General features: G+C 48.8%; 1 protein-coding gene across 1 annotated transcript in view; it reads left to right on the top strand.

Annotated features, from left to right (window-relative positions):
* The window catches only part of TRIO (trio Rho guanine nucleotide exchange factor), a 354997-nt gene extending 342546 nt beyond the window's left edge, over positions 1 to 12451 (top strand). The window contains exons 50-57 of the mRNA XM_030332423.1: positions 1536 to 1674; positions 2423 to 2450; positions 2657 to 2819; positions 3087 to 3208; positions 4488 to 4566; positions 6263 to 6463; positions 9423 to 9561; positions 10110 to 12451. Coding sequence (XP_030188283.1) covers positions 1536 to 1674; positions 2423 to 2450; positions 2657 to 2819; positions 3087 to 3208; positions 4488 to 4566; positions 6263 to 6463; positions 9423 to 9561; positions 10110 to 10658 — 1420 coding nt within the window. The 3' untranslated portion in view covers positions 10659 to 12451. The remainder of the gene's footprint in view (positions 1 to 1535; positions 1675 to 2422; positions 2451 to 2656; positions 2820 to 3086; positions 3209 to 4487; positions 4567 to 6262; positions 6464 to 9422; positions 9562 to 10109) is intronic.
* Positions 12452 to 22344: the final 9893 nt, after the last annotated feature.

Here is a 22344-nt window from a genome sequence, read left to right as displayed (position 1 = left end):
TCTCAGACTTGTTCTGACAGGGTCTTTCGATAACCTGCGTTTGCAGACACAGCTTTTTTTAAGCCACTGAGTAAACCACAACAATATTGTAGTCCCCAATATTCTGGTTGGGGGGGGGGGGGGGACTCTCCAAGGACCCCTGCCCTCTTAGCAGGCTATGCTGAGGGTACATCCATGAAGGTGCTCGTCTGTGAGCTGCAGGTAAAGGTCTGTGTGATGCCATTACTGTCGTGCCTCACGTATACTAGAAGGTTTCATTCCACTACGAAATGAGACTGGGTTTGCTGCGTTAAACTTTAAAAAAAGTTTTTTTTAATGTTTATTTTTGAGAGAGCGAGAGAGAGAGAGACCCAGCATGAGTAGGGGAGGGGCAGGAAGAGAGGGAGACACAGAATCCAAAGCAGGCTCCAGTCTCTGAGCTGTCAGCACAGAGCCTGACGTGGGGCTTGAACTCACAAACCGTGAGATCGTGATGTGAGCCAAAGTCAGAAGCTTAACTGACTGAGCCACCCAGGTGCCCCTGCATTCAACATTTTTTTTTTTTTTTTTTAAAGAAAACGGAATTCAGGTGCTGATTTAAAACTCTGCCCTTCTCTGAATCTATTTGGCTGTGATAGAGATCAGCCACATGGCTTCTGGGAATGGAGGCATGGCAGGAATTTGTGATTTCTGAAATCTCCAATGACGGTGACCACGGTCACGCTCCTGTCCAAGCCCGGCAGGACCCTCGGTGGGGTATGAGGCACACCTGGATGGGACCCCATCACCACCCCACACCTCTGGGCCTGGAGCTTGCAACCCCCCCCCGGGGATGCTAGGCTTGAGCTCAGGCTGCAGAGGGTCTCTTCCATAATGATCCCCTTGTCCCGTCTCTCCTCGATATATAGAAGTACTTTATCTTAGTACATTATTCAAGAATCCCATTTTGTACTTTATTTTATCAAAGGGTATTCTTAGGCCTTGTATTAAGGTTCTCCAGAGAAATAGAGCCAATAGGAGCGTGTGGGAAGGAGGCAGGTGTTGTAAGGAACTGGATCATAAGGTTATGGGGAATTATGAGTCCAAATCCACAGTGTAGACCAGCAGGCTGGGTGCCCATTCTGCTAAAGAATTCCCTCCAGCTCGGGGAAGCCAGTCTTTTTGTTCTACTTAGGTCTCCGGTTGATTGGAGGAGGCCCACTCACCACGTGGTGGAGGGCGGAGTGTTTTACTTTACCAATTAAAATTTTAATCTCGTCCAGAAACACCCAGAACAACACTTGATCACATCTCTGGGCATCAAACGGCCAAGAATTGACCATCATCATGGCCACTTCTGTATTTTAGTCCTTAACACTTAAGAATTTCTTGGTTTCCCCTCTGGTTTTTAAGACTCAGGGTCAGGTTTCCCTCAGCAGAGCACACTGTTCCTGAAGGAGCCTCAGTCAGCCTGTGTCCCCATAGGTGAGCTACTCAGCTCTTCTCTGATATTCTCAGGAATCACTTGCCGAACACTGGGAAGATGTAACACTAACAATGTGTTACTTTCCCCCTAGGAAGTCAACATCTTGGCACACAGCACTCCGTTTAAGGAAAAAATCTGAGAAAAAAGATAAAGACGGCAAACGGGAAGGCAAGTTAGAGAACGGTTATCGGAAGTCTCGGGAAGGACTCAGCAACAAGGTATCTGTGAAGGTGAGTCTGAGCGTCTCCAGGAACCCGTGTCATTCCGAGGGGGCAGCAGGGGGCCTGGCGCCCAGCCTCGCTTGCCACGCCCTGCCTCCCGCCAGCCAGGGCTGCCTCCCGCCAGCGCAGGGCTCCGGGCACAGGTGGGTACACCTGTGCGGGGAACAAGGGACACGCAGCACACCTGACCAGGTGCACGTGTAGCTTACAAGGAACACTGCCAGCTGCCCGGTGAAGCAGAAACCAGACCCTTGCAAGTACAACGCTGCAAAGCCGCTGTGGCGCTGACTTCATCCGGGGGCCGCCTCAGCCTCGCCAGCTCCGGCACATTCCCTTGGCAGTGGCTTCAGTCATCTTGGTTCCCGTGGTGCGACTGCCTCAAACCTGGGTTGGCGAGTGGTTGCCTGGGGAGAAAAAATCTCCCCCAAAGGGAACGCGAGGGCTCTGGGCCAGGGCACCGGCCGCCCTTCAGAAGGAAGGGGTGTGGGGACCAGCTGGACCCAGCCCACTGGATGAGAAAAATGGGCATTTCTGAGGTTAAAGGGCGTTGATGCGTTTGTGAGAAGGAAGACAAAAGCTCATCTAAATTTGGATGAGTACATTTAAAGGCAATGAAAATGCGCTGTTTCGATACCCACGAAAACCAAGTTGTATTTCCACTCATCTTTCAGTGATAATCGTAGCCGGGGAATAAACTCAGTATACCTCAAAGCAGTTCTTGCTTCTGGTTAATATCTACATGCTTTTTCCATTTCAGCTTCTCAACCCCAACTACATATATGACGGTGAGTTCTGTTGTCTGCTTCCTCCGGTCTCGCAGAGTGTAGGTCTGTGGGGCATGGCAGAGAGGCCTCGGGTGTGCCGCGTGGAACGGGTTTTTTGTGGCGCTCCGGGTGTGGGCGGCAACGAGGGCCTCATTCGTTTGTTAGCGTTGGTGGATGTGGGAGGGGAACCAAGGGTGACTGGTGTCCCTGACTCCTCTCTCGTGCAGTTCCCCCAGAATTCGTCATTCCCTTGAGTGAGGTCACGTGTGAGACAGGGGAGACCGTTGTTCTTAGATGTCGAGTTTGTGGCCGCCCCAAGGCCTCGATCACCTGGAAGGGCCCTGAACACAACACCTTGAACAACGACGGTCACTACAGCATCTCCTACAGGTGAGGGTGGATCTCGCTGGCAGTGAGCATGACCTCTGGTCACTGTGACCAACACTGTCAAACTGCTTACTTAGCTTTTGCACCCTGACGCCTCCCACGAGGGCCCGTTTCATCCGGGGTGCACAATAAAAATTAAAATTCCACTTGAAATTCCTTGGCAATACTCGCTCTCAGAATTTCCTGTGACCCCAAAGAGGGGAGGGGAGGGGTGGCCACTGGGGGAGCTGCCCCTCTGTGACCCACGGTGTCTTGTCATCTGTACGGCAGTGACTTGGGAGAGGCCACTCTGAAGATTGTGGGTGTGACCACAGAAGATGACGGCACCTACACGTGCATCGCTGTGAACGACATGGGTTCGGCCTCATCCTCAGCCAGTCTGAGGGTGCTGGGTAAGCTGCTCCCCGAGCTGATCTGAGGCCCAGAGGCCCCGCCCCTGCACAGACCCGCCCCACATACTCTGAAGTGTTTGGCAACAGTCACTCTCGGGGCCTTCCCAACAAGAGCTACAAGGGGCAGACCACGGTATCTAGGACATCCCGGGGAGGGACACGGTGAAGGCCGCTCATCACGGCCCCGGTGCCAGCCTCTGGGTTGGAACACAGCACATTCCGTGTTCTTAGTGCTCAAAACACATCCTCCTATTTGATTTCTCTTTTATTCAATTCCTGAGTTGACACTTTGGCTCTGAGAGACTCTCCTCCAAGCTGGTCTCATGTGGACCATGAGAGGAGAGGAAGAACTGCGGCTGAGGCTCTGTGCCTGACTTAGACCCTAACGGCGTCCCTCCCGTGAGTGCAGGGGACCAGGGTGGGACCTGCGTCCCTCCGGTCCGAAGCCCTTGCTCTCTTCACTGCCCAGCAAGGCCTTGTTCTCTGTCCTCAGCTAGACTGAGCTACTGGAGGCAGAACCCGTGTCCTGGGCCTTTCTAAGTCTCCTCTGGGTGCACTTGACAAGATGCTCAGGAGGCAGCACGTACCCCTTGATTTGCAGCTACTGCTTTGGCAGAAGGCCAGCTTGGCAGCACAGGACCGCTGACTTTTGTCACGTGTCCCCCAGCTGCACCAGCTCAAGGAACCTGCTTCCGAGAGCAAAACAAAAATAAAACCCTGAACTAAAAGGTGCATTGAGTTCAGGAACACCCTGTGTGTGGACAATGAACAGAATTATCTTAGCATTTTTATCCTGTGTCTCTTCATCCCAGATATTTTAATCTCATTAAACCAGAGAAAGGGAATGTCCTGAATTTCTCAGATCATGATACAAAGAAGAAAGAGAATCTTGAATTTAAAAGTGAAGAATCACCGGTGTTGTAATTTGTAAAAGAGGCCACAGAAACTATCCAGGTGGTTTTTGCTTTCTAATAAATCAGTAGCACAAGCTAAAGGCACTTGGGGAGGTGGAAGATGCCACCTTGGAGACGCGAGTCGGAAAATAATGGAAAAGGCAGTGGGTGTTTATTTCTGTCACGTAAACCCATCTCGTCCTCATCCTAAGTCCCAGCCTGTCGTGTGTATTTTATGCTTTGGGCACATCTTCATTCCGATGAGCCACAGCGGACATGCCCGGCAGCCACGGTGGCCGCCATGTTGGACAGCGCAGGCCTAGAGACCCCTTCCCCCAGTAGCGCCGCAGAAACCAAGCTCAGGGGAGGTGCTGCTCTTGTTACAGGTCCAGGGAGTGATGGGATCATGGTGACCTGGAAAGACAACTTTGACTCCTTCTACAGCGAAGTGGCTGAGCTTGGCAGGTACAATATAAAACCCAAAGCCCCTTCCAGGAGAGCAGAGAGTAAGACATAACTCACCTCAGGAGTAGATAAAATCAAGTGGTGTATTTTGCTACCAGTTGGAAGTTCTAGGAGTTCTATTTGGAAGGTAACCTGTAATTGTCTTTCGACAGTAAACACTGAGGGTTCAGACGTTTTCAGCTCAGATTCCAGGAGACAATGAAGGCCTAAAGCCATAAGCCATCCGTTCATGCAATGACTCAACTCCTCTGCTGTGCGTCTAGGACCGAACCAGCTGTCGTGTCCTTGGGAGAAGTTGGAGGAGAGTCGCTCAAACCCTTTTTGTGGGACTTAATTCTCCTTTGGAGGCTCAGCTAGGAAAGGCTGAGTGTGCCCGGCAGACTTGAGTTGTCCGTGGAGACGTGCATTGGAGATGCGGGGCACACCTGCATGAGCAGAGAGAGGGGCTCCTCCCTTCCAGAAGGGCAGCCAGGGCTCGGGCGGTGGTCAGCAGGGCCCTCAGGCCCTCTGGCTCGACTCTGCTGCCCATCCACACGGCTCTCCTCCACTTCTCCAGTCCTGACCCAGGCAGCAAGAAGGTCAAAAGCATGACAGCTGAGCTTGTCGCTTTTAAAAAGCTTTCCAAGAAACCCCCAGAGCGGCCTCCTCCATTCGAGTGGCTGCACTGGGTCTCGTGGCTCCAGCTACCTGTGCACATACCCGCGTGTATCAGGCTGACCTGTCTGTCCGCTGTCCATCGCTGCACGGGCACCCACTTGCTGTCTCGAGGCAGCGCTGACTTATCACTTCTGGCCACGTGTGGAGTGATCGGGCAGCTATCCGCTGGTTTCTCCTGGGCTCAGTTGGCTGGGACGCTGGGCCTCTCTCCACATAGACTTTCGCCCTGGGCTTCCTCACGTGATGGCAGAAGCCTCAGGGCCTCTCAAGGCTCGGCCTCAGAAATCAGCGGCCGCACTTCTTCCGCGTTGTGTGGGTCAGAAATACCACCGGCCAGGCCAGGTTCAAGGAAGAGAAACAGACTGCCCTTTTGTGGGAGAAGTAGCAGAGTGGTGTGGCCGTTTTCTTCCCACCACAGGGTGATTTCTATTCCTTGCATTCCCCAGTACTCCCCAAATTTCATCCCATCCTATGGTAGCGGGCTCAGATTTGAGGTCCAAGACCCTATTTTCCAGGTTGGGTCAAGGTGCCACTGAGGCTTCTTCGGTGTGGCTCACTGGGGACAGCTCCAGAGGCCGTGGGTGCTGATGAGTGACCGGCCCCACACAGGCGTCCTGTAAGTCAGGCACTGTGACAGCAGTGACACTCCTTTCCAAAAAGGGGCACAGGGTGACTGGGGGCCACCAAGTGCATCCAGGCTTCTTGACATGGTGAGGAAGGCTTTCCATGACAGCAGAGGCGGAGGCTGCCTGGTTGGTCTCACATGTCACTTCTGCCGAATTTGAGGTCAGGAGGTCACACAGGGTGAGGAGATGGAGTTTGCCTCTAGGAAGGAGAGGAGACGCATGACTGAGGGGCTCGGAGACTGGCAGGCTTCCTCGGGGTCGTCGCGGGCCGTCGTTCCTCCACGAGTGGCCAGGGAGGGCAGGGCCTGTGGACAGGGGAGGCTGCCCCGCCCCCGGTCCATTTAGGTTAACAGTTTCTTGTCCATGACAGACTCAGAGTCGTCTGAAAGTGACCTTCTTGGCATATTTTCCAGGGGCAGATTCTCTGTCGTTAAGAAATGTGATCAAAAAGGAACCAAACGAGCAGTGGCCACTAAGTTTGTGAACAAGAAGTTGATGAAGCGTGACCAGGTCACCCACGAGCTTGGAATCCTGCAGAACCTCCAGCACCCGCTGCTTGTTGGCCTCCTTGATAGCTTCGAGACCCCCACCAGCTACATCCTGGTTTTGGAAATGTGCGTACACACCCCCTTCCCTCCCCAGCTTGGGAGCCTCTGCCTCAACTTTAAGTGATCTTATTGTTGTTTGTTCTCTAAGAAGGGCAGAGAGTGGCATTTGGGGATCCACAGAACGTGTAAAATACAAAAGAAAAGCCTACTGTCAGAGACCACAGTTCTAGAGCTTTCCAGTAACGGTAGAAAGAAGTATAGTCTTTAGCGTGCGCTGTCCAAACGAGGGAGCAACCAGCCTAGCATCAGAACACCCCAGCACTGCCCAGGTTCCCTCTGGGTGTCGGCCTGGAGATGCCACCTGGTTCACGGGATCCCCCAGAGGCCCGGCCTCTGAAGACTCATGTGCTGCCGGGGGCCCAGGGTGAACTCACTAAGAGCTCTCTCATCCCCGATGCTTTGGGCATCCAGTCCTGCCCCTCGGGGCTCATGCCCACCCCCTGCAGGATGGTCAGGACAGGGGGAGGGGGGCACCTCCGGCCAGAGCAGCCCCCCTGCTCCCCGTGGCACTCCAGGGCCTCAGTGCCATCTCAGCGAACACGTCAGTCATCTGAACAGTGAAAACTGTGACCCGAGAGCATCGGTCCTCACTCGGGGGCAGTGTTGCTCCCCAGAGGACATTTGGACATGCCCGGAGACTTGCTTGGGTTGGGGGTTCCCCTGACATCTAGAGGGTGGAGGCCAGGGATGCTGCCCAGGATGGCCCCACAGCCGAGAACCATCTGTTCCAAAGTGTTAGCTGTACGCGTTTGGGAAGCCCACCCTAGAACATTCTGGCCTCTGTGAAATACAGGGGCGTTTAGCTGGGTTTAAATACCTATTCCTTCTTTTTTTACTAGGGAGTCCTTTCATATATTTACATAGATTTACAACTTCTTTCCACTGGTAAAAGCAAAATATTCTGTGCCATTTAGTAGTTCCTTGATGCATTCTCAGGGGGACAGAGTAGGACAGACAGGAAGGCCTCCTCAGAGCCTCTAGGACACATTCTTCCTGACAGTGGGACTCGGGCTCTAGGAGCCCGTCATTTGCAGGGACCCCTTCAAGGCCCTGTGTTTGATTTTTCTGTGTGTTGTATTGCTTTTTGTAAAGAATTTGGAAGTGCCTTCAGAGGGCAAGGCCGGGGGAGGGCATGTGTCAAGACCATCTCCCCTGCCCCCCCAGGGTAAAGCTCCTGCTGGAGTGTCGAGGGCCTGTCGCAGCCTCCGTCTTTGGATTAGCAGACATGTCAGATGGCAGAGGGAGGACGGCAGGCCCCCGAGATGTCCCCCTACGCTGAGTGTCATGGGCAAAGGGCACGTCGGGGGACTTGGGGCCTGGGCACAGCCCAGTCTGGCTTCTGTCCGTGCTCCCTATCTCATTGGCTCTGTACCTGGGGCTCCTTTCTCAACCTTAGAATTTTTAAAAATCTTGTAATGGGGCTTGTTGTGGCACTAAAATGACGTCCAGGCAGAGACCTCAGTACCTGGGAGGCTCCTTTCGGACTTGAGATGCTGGGTGACTAATAGCTACTGATCATCTGGGGATTTTTCAACAAAAACTAAAGTCCTCATCAAAAATTGGCAAGACGTCCGTTTCTGGTGTAAAATTTACGTATGTTCAGCTGTCCTTTCTTTTTAGTGGAAAACTAAATGGTTTGGTCTCACCATACTGTTAATAGGATTTTTTTTCATAGCAGATGTCTTACTACCACATTCTCCTTGATGACCTTGTTATCAGACAAATGGCTGGTTTTCCTAGAAGTTTGTTTTGCAAGCAAAGGGGGCAGCGTAGGCTGGGGTTCGGGGAGGCCGGGGCCAGACCACCACATTGCAGTTGTGGCCTTCAGTTGAAGAAGCTGGCGTGGGGACTAAGTGAGCTGACAGAGAGTGTGTCGTTCCTGGCACGCGGGCAGTGCTGTGTCAGTGGCTTTTACGTCAGCAGTGATTCAAAGTAGGGAAGCCTTTTGAGTCCAGCATGAAGTGAGAAGCACCAGCTACCCACACGGGTCGGCAGGTAGTTCCTTCGGCTTCCAAGCTCCCACTTCGGGGACATGGAAACAGGGGTCATTTTGATGGAAGGCACAGTTTCAGTTACTGTCAAGGCTTCTATCCTTACAGATCCCAGAAATGGTGGGGAGGGGGCAGTCCTCCCTCCCGGGTCACAAGTGAGCAGGGTGACCGCATTCCTTAGAACTCTTCACGGCTCCCCTCTGAGTTCCTGTTTTATTTTTTTTATTTATTTTTTTTTTAATTTTTTTAATGTTTTTATTTTATTTTTGAGACTGAGACAGAATATGAATGGGGGAGGGTCAGAGAGAGAGGGAGACGCAGAATCTGAAACAGGACCAGACTCTGAGCTGTCGGCACAGAGCCTGAAGCGGGGCTCGAACTCACAGACTGTGAGATCATGACCGGAGCTGAAGTCAGATGCCCTAACCGACTGAGCCACCCAGGCACCCCTCTGAGTTCCTGTTTTAAAAGGCGCCCAGGAAGACCGTGAGCTCGGCGTCTGTGCAAATGCCCGGATTCTGGGTGGAGCAGGCTTGTCACGCTGTGGAGCCCAGGCATTAAGACCAAGTGGCTGTTTTCTCATCGCCCCGTGACATCAGCCCTTACGTTATCCCGTTTTATAGGTGGTAAAACTAAGGCTCGGGGAGGTGGTGTCACTTCATTCTGTCCAAGAGCAGATGGCTTGCCCAGGCCGTCTCCTCAGTGTCTCAGAGGCTGGGCAGGAGCCCACGTGTGCTGCTGTCTGCCTCCCCACTCCCTCTGGGGGCTGAGCGACCTTGTTCCCCGCTCGCATCCATAATGAGGTTGGACAGAAACGACCCTCTTGATAGAGTCGCGCCTTTAGGTGGAGGTACGATTCCGAAACCCCAGCCTTGTGGGACGTTAACAAGGGGCCCACCCGCAGCCGCCCGTCTCCCGTTACGCAGGAGAGGTCAGCGCCGTGACGAGCATCGTGCGCATTCCTGCCTCCACAGGGCTGACCAGGGACGTCTCCTGGACTGTGTGGTGCGATGGGGAAACCTCACCGAAGGGAAGATCAGGGCGTATCTGGGGGAGGTTCTGGAAGCCGTCCGATACCTTCACAACTGCAGGATAGCGCACCTGGACCTCAAGGTTAGTGGGCTTCCCGGGGCCAAGGCCGGCGTGTCTGAGCACAGGGCCTCTCAGCTTCTGCACTGCATCCAGGCCAGGAGGCCCGGGGGGAGGGGGTATAAGTACGAGGAGGTGGGTAATGGGCACACGGGTCTCTAATCTCCATTTTTGAGATTTACTTTTGATGCTATAAACGATCAGTGAAGTACTCTTCACACATTCCCTGAGTTCCGGAAAGTTCCTGTGAGTTTCGTGAGGCTGGTGTGGGACTGGTTCAGTGGCAGCTGAGAAAGGAAGGCGAATGTTTCTGTTAGTGCCAGGAGTGAGAACAACACCCAGCTTCCTAAGCCAGGGCCCTTCGGCGCGGCGACTCCACCCCGGTCTCCCGAGAGGGCTGTCCCCGACAGGCGATGCTGACTCCTCCGTGGGCCGACACGCTCTAAGTTTCGTCCCGTTTTGCGTGTGAACAGTCTCTTCCAGTCGGCCTCCTGGATGCCCGTTGAGCATCGCGTTTGTTAAGCGTGGGATGGGGACAGATGGAAATGACCTTGTCTCATCCTGTCTCCTAGCCTGAAAACATCCTGGTGGATCAGAGTTCGGCCAAGCCAACGATCAAACTGGCTGACTTTGGAGATGCTGTCCAACTCAACACGACCTACTACATCCACCAGTTGCTGGGGAACCCCGAGTTTGCGGCCCCCGAAGTCATCCTTGGGAACCCCATCTCCCTGACCTCGGATACGTGGAGTGTCGGAGTGCTCACATACGTGCTTCTCAGTGGCGTGTCCCCCTTCCTCGACGACAGCGTGGAGGAGACCTGCCTGAACATTTGCCGACTAGACTTTAGCTTCCCAGAGGACTGCTTCAAAGGAGTGAGCCAGAAGGCCAAGGAGTTCGTGTGTTTCCTCCTCCAAGAGGACCCTGCCAAGCGTCCCTCGGCTGCTCTGGCCCTCCAGGAGCAGTGGCTGCAGGCGGGCCACGGCAGTGGCAAAGGTGCGGGCGTCCTCGACACGTCCAGACTGACTTCCTTCATTGAGCGGCGCAAACACCAGAACGATGTTCGACCTATCCGTAGCGTTAAAAACTTCTTACAGAGCAGGCTTTTGCCTAGAGTCTGACCCATCCTGAAGTTCTCTCTCATTCTCTTTCACCTGCCAATCAGCTGTTAATTTGAATTTCGAAGAGAAACACAAACCAACATGACTGACGAGCTGCCGTACGTTCATCGTGTGACATTGCGTTCCGGGTGAGCTGTGCTCGGCGGTGCCCGGGGCTCGGGAGCACGCTGTGCTGGGGTGGAGGACCTTCTCGCACACTCTTCGTGAGCGGAGACAGCATTGCTGTACCACAGTCTTTTATTCAGGTTTCTGCAAAAAAAAGAAAAGAAACTTTTTTAAATACACACGAATAGAATTTTGCAAATTTAACATTTTCCAGGATTTATTCAAGGACACGAAATGCCTATGTTCAACCACTGGTGTTAACGAACAAAACAGAGATACTGGACACCCCTGGGGAGGACTCCCCCCTCGAGGCGGCCCTCCCCACGGCCTCGTCCAGAGCTCAGGGTCCACCTGGCTCTGAGCTTTCCTAGCCGCCGGGTCTGCGTGCGTCTCACCGGGACGCCAGACCAGGCTCCTGAAACGTGCATTCAACCTCAGACTTTTGCATAAAACTAGAATGAATCGTTCTGCTCTGATGAAATGTAGGCCTTATTTGTATATAAGACTGGTCCTGCCTTCGGTCTGTCCTTCCCTCCTGTCCCCCCCCCTCTCCCCCCACCCCCACCGCCCAGGGCTTCCTTTGGAGGAGGTCAGAGGGTTCTGCCCATCAACCCAGGACGTCAGGTTGGGTCCCACCCCGATGTCCCCTCCCCCTGCTTCCCACCCCCAAGCCGTCAATCAGATTGTCGAGCAGTATACAGTCAGATGAAAATACTGTAAATGCACTCATTGGGGTTTTTTTGGTTTTATTTCATATCATGTGCAATGTTGTGGCTTTAACATTTTATGCAACTATTTATGAAGACCTCTGTTGTACCTGTAATAAATACATAGAAAAAGCACATACTTCGTACAGTGAGCTTTATGGTTTTGTGCGTGTGTCGGGGGCGGGGGGGTGGGGGTGGAGCCCTGTGCCATCAGTTCAAGGAGATTTAACTCTGCGTGAAATTTGTCAGTTTCGAGGACTGTAAAAAGTGATTTCGTACTCTGAATATAAAACTGGATAATAGGGTAATGTTTTCAAATTTATTATGCTATTATTCAGAATGCCAAAGTATTATTTTTTTTCCCAAAATCGGTCTGGCCATTTACTACTTTTTAGACTTTTTGACGTTCCACTTTCTGTACAAAAATTGGCTGGATTTTGAGCTTTTGGTAAGAAATAAAAGCCAATTAAGCACTAGCCGCCTTGAGGCTGGCATCTGTGACGTCTGCGTCACTGTGGCAGAATTAACGCTGGCGTGGGGACACCTGTCAACAAGCCGCGGGCTTTCTGGGCACGCTTGAGTTTTTCTGAATGTCTTTTTTTATCTTTGTTGTGTGAGATCCACTACGAACGAGACCGGCCCACTTCCCCAGCCAGCCAGACACCTGAGCCATGAACCGGGCGGAGTTAAGCTTTGCAGCTTCCAATGTATTTTATTTATTCTTTTGTTGGGTTTTTGTTTGTTTCTTGTAAAATTGTACAGAAACTTTTTAAAAGAAATTGGATTCAAAACTGGATGTGTATTCGTAACCTCACAACTTTTATTTGCGTATTGTTTCTTTTATTATTTCAGTTAAATTTTTACATTATTTTGCATGTATATTTCTTTGTACAGAGACCTGACATGTTTACACAGTATGATGTGATGTAAATATTTTATTTTGCCATCAGTTATTTTAAAAAATTAAACATATTTGCCTGATTTTTGTGTTAGGCCTTTTATTTAAATTGGTCACTATGGAACCGAAAAGAGAGACATTGCTGAGCGACACTGAAAGGCGGGCCTCTCACGGGTCAGGCGGGGAGTTGGAGAGGAGAATGTTCCGGACTAGGAATCCGCTGTACATGGCCAGAAATGAGAGTTGGTCCGGCTCCTGCAGACTGGTTGTCAGAACCCACACTCCAAAGACACTGGGACATGAACCAGAGTTCAGCTGTTTACAGTGGGGCTGCCCCCGGTCCTGGTTAGAATTCTATCCAGGGGCGCCTGGGTGGCGCAGTCGGTTAAGCGTCCGACTTCAGCCAGGTCACGATCTCGTGGTCCGTGAGTTCGAGCCCCGCGTCGGGCTCTGGGCTGATGGCTCAGAGCCTGGAGCCTGTTTCTGATTCTGTGTCTCCCTCTCTCTCTGCCCCTCCGCCGTTCATGCTCTGTCTCTCTCTGTCCCCAAAAATAAATAAACGTTGAAAAAAAAAAAAAAAAAAGCTATCCAAGGTACCCCAGTTCTTGGTGGGCGTAGATCGCAACAAAGGGAAGAGCTGTTGCCTCCTGGCCACAGAAGAGCAAGTTTCACGTCCAGATGGGTTGAAGAACGTGAAGCACTTGGGTGCAAGCATCAGTGTTAGGAACTGACCGATGATACGGCACCTGCCGAGGCCACGCCCCCACTCCCCCCCTCCCCCCCCACCGCCAGGGGTAACTGGCCCTCAGTGCCCACACGGGAGCCATCCAGTGCTGGGGCACTTGTACCGCAGCTTGTATTATTCTTCTGTTTGCTGGCATCCCGAAGGTAAGACAGGTGTGAAAGGACAACATTTGCGCTGAGTCCTGAAGTCACGGAGGGCGGAGAGGCTCCCTCTCCCGGAGATGGGCGCTGCCTCGGAGGCTCAGGGGCGCCCATAGTTCCAGAGGCTCAGGAGGGCCAGAAACGCAAGGTGGGATTTACTGCGCTGCGGCCTCGAGGCACTGGGCCTCAGGGTCCCCTGCCCACCACAGTGCAGATCTCAGCAGTAGGAGCTGGACAAGGGGCCCGGTGGTTTTTCTTGTAGCTGGACACTTGCCCAATGAAGTAGGTAGGCCTGTAGGATTAGCAAAACCATCTCACAAGTGAAAAATGGCCCATCGTGATTATGATCACTACCTAGAATTTTTTCCCTCAAAAATCAGTTTGCTTTGCATTCTACACATGACCATTTATAAATTCTTAAAACCCAGGGATTCCCTTTAGCTCTAAAGGGAAGAAAAATCCCCAGTGTTTTAGCCGAATCCAGGGTGAACGTTATCTTAATTCAAGGATATTAGACAATCTTAAACGACTGGAAGGAGAGATCCGTCCAACTGTATGTTTCTGAGACGTGATCGTACAGACAAAAATAATTCGCGGGACTGGTAGGATTGGCCCATGTACATGATTTAACGTACAAAAGATAAAAGCACACAAATCATAAATACTTGGCTTAAATACATTTCTATACATGTATGTATGTGTGGTCATTGCCCAAAACAGAGTACAGGACATTTCCATTACCCCCCGGATTTTTCATGCCCCTTCCCTGCCAGAGGTGATCACTGTTCTGATTTCTATCGTTCTTAGGTTAGTTTACCTTTGAACTTAATGTAAGCAGAATCATTCAGAGTTTACTTTTTAATTTTTTTAATGATTTTGTTTTCATTTTTGAGAGAGAGAGAGAGTATGAGCGGGGAGGGGACAGAGAGAGAGGGAGCCACAGAATCTCAAGCAGGCTCCAGGCTCTGCGCTGTCAGCACAGAGCTCAATGTAGTGCTTGAACCCATGAACCGCAAAATTATGACCTAAGCCAAAGTGGGACGCTTAACTGACCACCCAGGCGCCCCTGGAATGTACTTCTTAAAATCAGGCTAAACATTATTGTCAGATCATTGCAGATAGATCATACTTCATCCACAGTTGTATGAGATGCCCCCTTTCCCCTGTTTTCTCCTTTGATGATGTCCTGAAAACATACCACATCGTAACCAGGATATTGATGTTGATACAGTCAAGATGCAAGGGCGTCCCTCCTGCCCGTAACTCCCCCTTAATCTGTCCTTAATCTCTATCTCTATAATTTTGTCATTTGGAGAACATTAAATAAATGGAATCACACAGGGGCACCTGGGTGGCTCAGTTGGTTAAGCGTCTAACTCTTGGTTTCAGCTCAGGTCATGATCTCACGGTTCATGGGTCCAAGCCCCTCGTCAAACTCTGCACTGACATTGAGGAGCCTGCTTGGGATTCTCTCTGCCCCTCCCTCCCTCGCTCGCTCGCTCTCTCAAAATAAATGCACTTTTTAAAGACTTTTTTAAAATTTGAAAAATAATAATAAATTGAATTTTTTAGCTGAGTATAACTCTCTGGAAATTCATCCAGGTTTTTGAGTGGTCTTCCTTTTTATTACTGAGTAGCATTCCATGGTATGGACGTACCATAGTCTATTCACCCATGGAAGGATATTTAGATTTTTTTCCAGCTTTCGGCTATTACAAATAAAGCTTCTAAGAACATTCGTGTGCAGATTTTTCTATGACCATAAGTCTTTGTTTCTCTGGAATGTAATGTCAGTTAAGATCACATGGCAGTTAAAATCTCGGGTTTCTTTAATTTTTCATTTTTAACTTTTCCGGACTGCCATCTTACGTTCCCACCAGCAATGTCTGAGTGATCCAGTTTCTGAAAATCTGCCAGCATTTGGTGTTGTCGCTGTTTTTTTATGTAGCCATTCTGACAAGTGTATTGTGGTGCATTATTGTGGTTTTAACTTTTATTTCCCCCGTGGTTAATGATTTTGCACGTCTTTCCATGTGCTTTTTTGCCATCTGCTTATCCTGTTCTGTGAAATGTCCCGTCATGTCTTTTGCCCATTATCTCATTAGATTGGTTTTTTTGTTAAGTTTTAAGAGTTCTTTATACATTCTAGATCCTAGTCCTTTGTCAAGACGTGGCTTGCAGGGGCGCCTGAGTAGCTCAGTCGGTTAAGTGTGTGACTTCGGCTCAGGTCATGATCTCATGGTTCGTGAGTTCGAGACCCACGTCGGGCTCTGGGCTGACAGCTTGGAGCCTCCTTCAGATTCTGTGCCTCCCTCTCTCTCTCTGCCCCTCCCCAGCTCACATTCTGTCTCCCTCTCTCTCTCGGAAATAAATAAGACATTTTTTAAAAAAAAAATTTAAAAAAAGACATGGCTTGCAGGTATTTTCTCCCATTTCATCTTTTTTCTTTCTTTCTTTTTTTTTTAACGTATATTTGGGAGAGAGAGAGAGAAAGAGCAAATGCACAGGAGGGGCAGAGAGAGAGGGAGACAGAGGATCTGAAGTGAGCTCTCTGCTGTCAGCACACGCAGGGCTCAAACCCAAAAGCAGTGAGATCATGAGCTGAACCAAAGTCCGACATTTAAGCAACTGAGCCACCCAGGCGCCCCTCCCAGGATCTTTCACAGACAGAGAAAAATAGTTCAATTTTGATGAAGTCTTATCTGTCAATTCTTTCTTTTGTGGATCAAGTGTTTTTGGTGTCGAGTCTAAGTTTTGTTTTGTTTTTTTATCCTAGCCCCAGATTTTAAATCTTACTGAGATTTTTTTTATAGGAATTGCATTCAATTTGTATATCAGTTTGGGGAGAATTGGTATCTTTACCCCGTTGACTCTTCCAATCCATGAATATGATATGGCTCCTGTTTATTTAGGTCTTTAGTTTTTTTCATCAGCATTTTATAGATTTACAAGTTCTTGTATATGTTTGGCTAGAATTAAATCCAAGTATTTCTCTTTTTTAAATCAATTATAAATTACATTGCACTTTTAATTTTAGTATCCATGCATTTATTGCTATTACGTAGAAATTGAAACTGATTTTTGAATATTTCTTTTTTCGCCCATACTTCTCTCTAGTAGTTTTCTTTACTCTGATATCTGCTTTATCTGACATTAATGTTGTCACTCCTACTTTTCTTTCTAATTAATGTTTGCATGGTGTATCTTTTCCATCCTTCAATAGTCAATATATCTACAACCTTATATGTAAGTAGATGTAGACAGCATATAGTTGGATCATGTTTTTTAATCTATGTCTATCTCTATCTTTAGTTAGTGTATTTGGATCATTTACATTTAATATAATTGTTAATAAAGTTAGGGCCTAAGCCTGCCCTTTTATATTTTGACTTACTGTTCTTCTCTCGGGTTTTCATTTCTCCGTTTTCTTTGACCTGCCTTCCCATGGGTTACTTGAACACTTTTAGAATCCCATTTTGATCTATACTGTTTTTGAATATATCTCTTTGTATGGCTTTAGTGGTTGCTATAGATATTTTTTTTTTTAACATTTATTTATTTTTGAGACAGAGAGAGACAGAGCATGAACGGGGGAGGGACAGAGAGAGGGAGACACAGAACCAGAAGCAGGCTCCAGGCTCTGAGCTGTCATCCCAGAGCCCGACACGGGGCTCGAACTCATGGACCGCAAGATCGTGACCTGGGCCGAAGTCGGACGCTTAACCCACTGAGCCACCCAGGCGCCCCAGTGGCTGCTGTAGATATTAAGCATTACGTTGTGTGTGTGTGTGTGTGTGTGTGTAACTCATCACAGTCTGCTGGTGTCATCATTTTACCAATTTGAATGAAATGCAGAAAGCTTACCTCTCTTCATGTCTCATTATCTTCTCCAGTTTATAATTGTTTTAAATATTTCCTTTACTTAAATTTAGAATCACATTACACAATGTTGTGATTTTTTTGCTTCAACCATCAAACATAATTTAGATGCCTTGATTTGCCCCTTCCTTCCTGGAGACAGAATTCTGAGTTGACAGTTCTTTTCTCTCAGCACTTGAAACATGTTGCGCCATTTCCTTCAGGCCTTCATGGTTTCTGATGAGAAATCTACAGTCATTCAAATTTTTCCCCTTATAAGGAAGATGTTTTTCTCTCACTTTCAAGATTTCTTTCTTTGTCTTTCGTTTTCAGAGACAACTCTGAATGTCTTAGCATTGGATTTATTTGTGTTTATTCTGTCTGAGACTCACTCAAGATTCTTCAATTTATACGTTTAAGTCTCTTGCCAACTTTGTTTTCAGCCATTTTTTCAAGTACTTTTAGAGTCCTACTTTCTTTTATCTTCTTCAAAGACATTAATGGCATTTTTGTTTTGGCTCCACAGGGTTTTGAGGCAGTGTCCTCACCAACACCCCCCACCCCAGCCCCAAGCTACTTCCTTTATGTTGAGATCCAGGGACTTGTGTTGTTCCATCTGCAAATACACAGAGTCCTTCCTCCGTCCACTCTAGTCTGCTGTTGAGCCCATACACTGACTTGTTTCAGTCGTGGCGTTTCTGCATTCTAAAATTTTCTTTGATTTTCCTTTATGTCTTCTATTTCTTTGCTGAGACGTTTGATCTTTTCATTTCAATGATTTCAAGTATGCACACAATTATTCTTTGAAGGATTTTTATCATGGCTGCTTTACATTTTGTCAGATAATGCTAACATCCCTGTCATCTCTTATTGTTGATGTCTATTGCTTATCCTTTTCTTGTGCAAGTTGAGACTTGCCTGGTTGGTATGATGAATGATTTTCATCTGAAAGGGGGGCATTTTACGTATTAGGTTATGAGACTCTGGATCTCATTTAAACCCGGTCTAGCTGGCTTCCTTTTGCCATCATTCCAGCGGCGGAAGGGGGCTGGGGGCTGCTTCATCAATGGTGGTCAGGGGGCTGCGTTTCCCCTGGCCTCCCCAGATGGCACAAGGGTGATAAGAGTTCTGACTCTGCAGGAGGCCTCTTCCGACGCCCCCTAGTGGGGAAGGGCGGGACCTTGTTATCGCTCGGGGGCAGTGGGATGGATGTGCAGGCTCCCCACATAATCCTTTCTGATGGCAGAAGGAGTAGGGGTTCTTGTCGCCACCAGTAGTGATGAAAATCTTGGCTCTCTGCTCTGTTTGACCTCTCAGCCACAGGGTTGGGGTGTCCCATTAGAACCTGCCAGGAGTGGAAATGTAGGTTCCCTGCTCAGTCTTTTGCTGTTTCTTACAAGATTTTTTTTAATGTTTATTTATTTTTGACAGCAAGAGAGTGACGCAGGGGCAGAGAGAGGAGGACAGAGGATCTGAAGCGGGTCCATGCCGACAGCTTCGACAGGTCCATTCGACAGCCTCGAATTCACCAACGCTTAAGATCATGACCTGAGCCCAAGTTGGACGCTTAACTGACTGAGCAACCCAGGTGCCCCTGCTGTTTTTGGTTTTGATTTTTTTTTTTTTTAATGCAAGCATGAAGGCATTGGCTTCCGGAAATGATGGCTGTCATCCAAAACCAAAGAGGATACATGGATGGAGAATAGCATATGGAAGATGTGTTAACACCATTAGTTGTCATGGGGAAAAGCAAATTGAGAATTAAGACCCTGGTGAGGTATCACTAACCCCCATTACAATAGCCACAGTTCAAAATAGTGGCAACACCAAATGCTGGCGAGGATGTGGAGAAACTGATCACTCATATGTTGCTGTTTGAACATAAAACGATACAGTTATTCTGGAAAACACCCTGCCAGTTTCTTAAGAAACTCAAGACACAAGCCAGCAATCAAACTCCGGGGCATTTCCTCCAGAGAAATGAAAACTCACGTCCACACACACAAACCTGTACACCGTTGTTCAGAGAGCCTGTATTTGTAATAACCCCAAAACGGAAACAGCTACAATGTCCTGCAATAGATGACCCGCTAAACAAACTTGTACACCCTGCACCGGTGTACCGCTTCACGATAAAAAGTAACAAACCGTTGATACAGGTAACGATCTGGATGGATCTCAAGAGAATTATGCTGGGTGAAAAAAGCCAATTTCAAAGCATGGAACTAAGCACGTGCATTGTACCCATGTCAGTTCGTTGGATTTGCTGTCACGCTGTGGTTACCTAAAATGGAACCAAACTGGCTGAAGGGTAGGAGGGACTTCCTTGTACTGTCTTTGCAACTTTCTGTGAGTTTATAGTTATTTCAGATAAAAAGTAAAAAATAATGATAATTTTAAAATTAAAAAAAAAAAAGCCTTGACCTTCCCACAGCCAGCTGGCGGCAGGGCTGGCCCGGGACTCATGTTTTGGCGTGAAACCTCGCCAGCCCACCAGGGCATGGTCTTCCCCGGACTGACGAACATCCCAAAGACAAAGCTGCCAGGACCAGGGCCCCAAGAATACCCTTCTTTCTAAATTCGGCAGCCAGGGAGAGGCCCCTCCCCTGGCCTCAGGGGGCTCACTGCAGAGCGCGAGCCAGCTCCTTTCTGGCACCTTCTCTCCTCTTACCTCTTCCCCTGCGAGGCCAGTGCGAGGCAGGAACGGGCTCCTTAGCCCGGAGCCCAGGCGTGTCCATTCTCAGGGCCTGGAGGGTACCCTCCCCGCTTCAGGCCGGCACGCGCTGCTCTCAGCCCCAGGCTCCACACCCCTGCAAAGCCAGGACAGACTTTCTCAGTGGAAAGAGAAGCCAACCTCCCTCGGGCTGAGTTCAAACCTCTGGCTGGCACGGGTCTCCGCCTTCCTCTGGCGGGTTGGAAAGGGAATTCTAGGCACTCGATTGTTTCTGCCACTGCGGGTGCCCTGGAGCGCCCAGCACCACCTAAATGCCGCTCCCTCTATAGGAAGTTTTATTCGTAACCCCTGATTCCTCTTGGGCCACATTCCAGCTTAGACGCTGGGACCTGCTGTGCTCTGCTGAGGTGGAAAATTACAGGCCATCCTTATCCTAATACAAACCCCACGAGTAAACCTCCTTCAACTATCTGCCAGATGTCGGGGCGGCTTCCAGCGCTCATTCTGTGTTGACTCTGTGGGCCCGGTGACTGTGTAGGTTGTTGCTGGCGAGGGTGCTACCTCAAATTCTGTATTTGTGTGTACAAGACTGCTTGCTTCTACGATTAATCTAAAATTCTCAAACCTTTGCTTCAAGTTTTGCCATGTGTGAAAGAAGACTCTTCCTAGAGCTGTATATCATCTCTCGGGGGCCAGAGAAGTGAGAGCATAGGTTTACTGGTTAAAAAATTAAAGATAAGATCTGTAATCCTAAGTGGGAAAGACCATCTTTTGCCGTGGGTTCCATACACCATTTTATTTTATTTTGTTTTGTTTTATTTTATTTTGTTTTATTTTATTTTATTTTATTTTATTTTATTTTATTTTACTTTACTTTATTTTATTTTATTTTACTTTATTTTATTTTATTTTGAGAGAGAGAGAGAGAGAGAGTGCACGCACGAGCGAGGGACAGGGGCAGAGTGAGGGAGAGAATCTCAGGCAGTCTCCACACTCAGCCAGCACAGAGCCCAATACAGGTCTCAATCCCACGACCTTGGGATCATGACCTGAGTAGAAATCAAGAGTCAGACGCTCAACGGACAGAGCCGCTCAGGCGCGCCCTCCACACACCGTTTTAATAAGAAACAATGCCCTTCACTTTTAAATGTCATTAAGGAGAACTAATCTATCCTACTATTGGCTTTAGATGGCATTTGGTCTTTTGCCAAGGTGCTTAGCAGTCATTTCCTTTAATTCAAATAGCTGGAAGATAGGCAAAGTAATTATAAGAAAAAGGGCTCAAGCAAAGAGCTTCAGTCTCTAAATTAGAGACCTGGAAAGAGGTTTCATCCGTGAGAAGCTTGGCTGCACCTGCCCCTCACTTACCCTGGTCTCACTGCAGGGGAATGGACAACTTTATGGCTTCACCTTGCAAAAATGACTATGAGTTCTGCTCTGTGATCGAAATTAACAGGTTCTAGGCTTGATGTTGAGCAAAGCGATACTGAAGTCCTAGCTCTAGGCAAGAATTCCTAATTCTACACCACTGACTACCCATTGGCACCTCACATCCTGAAGTGCTCCCAAGTGTGGACAGCAGGAAATCTAAGAAGGTTTCTATAGAGTCGTGTCTAAGAGGGATTTGAAGCTGAGAGAGCCAGGGTGGTTTGACTTTCACGCGTGTCCGCTGGCCTAGTCAGATACCTTTCTGCCCTGACTGTGACTTCCACAAATGAGTTTTTCCCCACAGTTATGTCTTTCTCCCCCTTGGGGACTTTGATTCCTCAGTCAACTCTAATAGTCTATCGTGGAGGATTATCGTGAAACCTTATCTTCTCTGTAAATGATTCCCCAGCATCCCCGCAGTATTCATGTTTCTGGGGCAGGTGAATATGCCTAAAATGAGGAACCTATTGCTTAGTTTGAGTTAAATCATTTTTTTAAAACAAGTATAAATAAGTCATGAAAGCAAGGCTTCCAGGGGTAGAAGCCAAGGTCCTTTATAAAAGAAAACTGGCTTATTTCTAATGATATTTTTATTTTTTATTTTTTTTTTTTAATTTTTTTTCAACGTTTTTTATTTATTTTTGGGACAGAGAGAGACAGAGCATGAACGGGGGAGGGACAGAGAGAGAGGGAGACACAGAATCGGAAACAGGCTCCAGGCTCCGAGCCATCAGCCCAGAGCCCGACGCGGGGCTCGAACTCACGGACCGTGAGATCGTGACCTGGCTGAAGTCGGACGCTCAACCGACTGCGCCACCCAGGCGCCCCTCTAATGATATTTTTATATCAAAAAATAAAACACCTAGGAAAAATCTGACATGAGTTGTCTAAGACCTCTTCACTGCAAACTACCGAATGGTGTTGAGAAAGTTTAAAAGCACTAAACAGTGGAGGGAGATACCATGTTCGTAGATTGGATGGCTCAATATTGTAAAGGTGTCAGTTCTCATTAAATTCATCTATAGATTGAGTGCAACTCCAAATATAGCCTTAGCAGGGCTTTTTGTGGAAGGTGACAAGCTGATTCTAAAATTCATATAGAAATACAAAGGACCATGAAAAGCCAACGCA

The sequence above is a fragment of the Lynx canadensis genome, chromosome A1 (assembly GCF_007474595.2).
Source record: "Lynx canadensis isolate LIC74 chromosome A1, mLynCan4.pri.v2, whole genome shotgun sequence".
Lineage (NCBI taxonomy): Eukaryota > Metazoa > Chordata > Mammalia > Carnivora > Felidae > Lynx > Lynx canadensis.
This window is presented reverse-complemented; position numbering and strand designations above follow the sequence as displayed.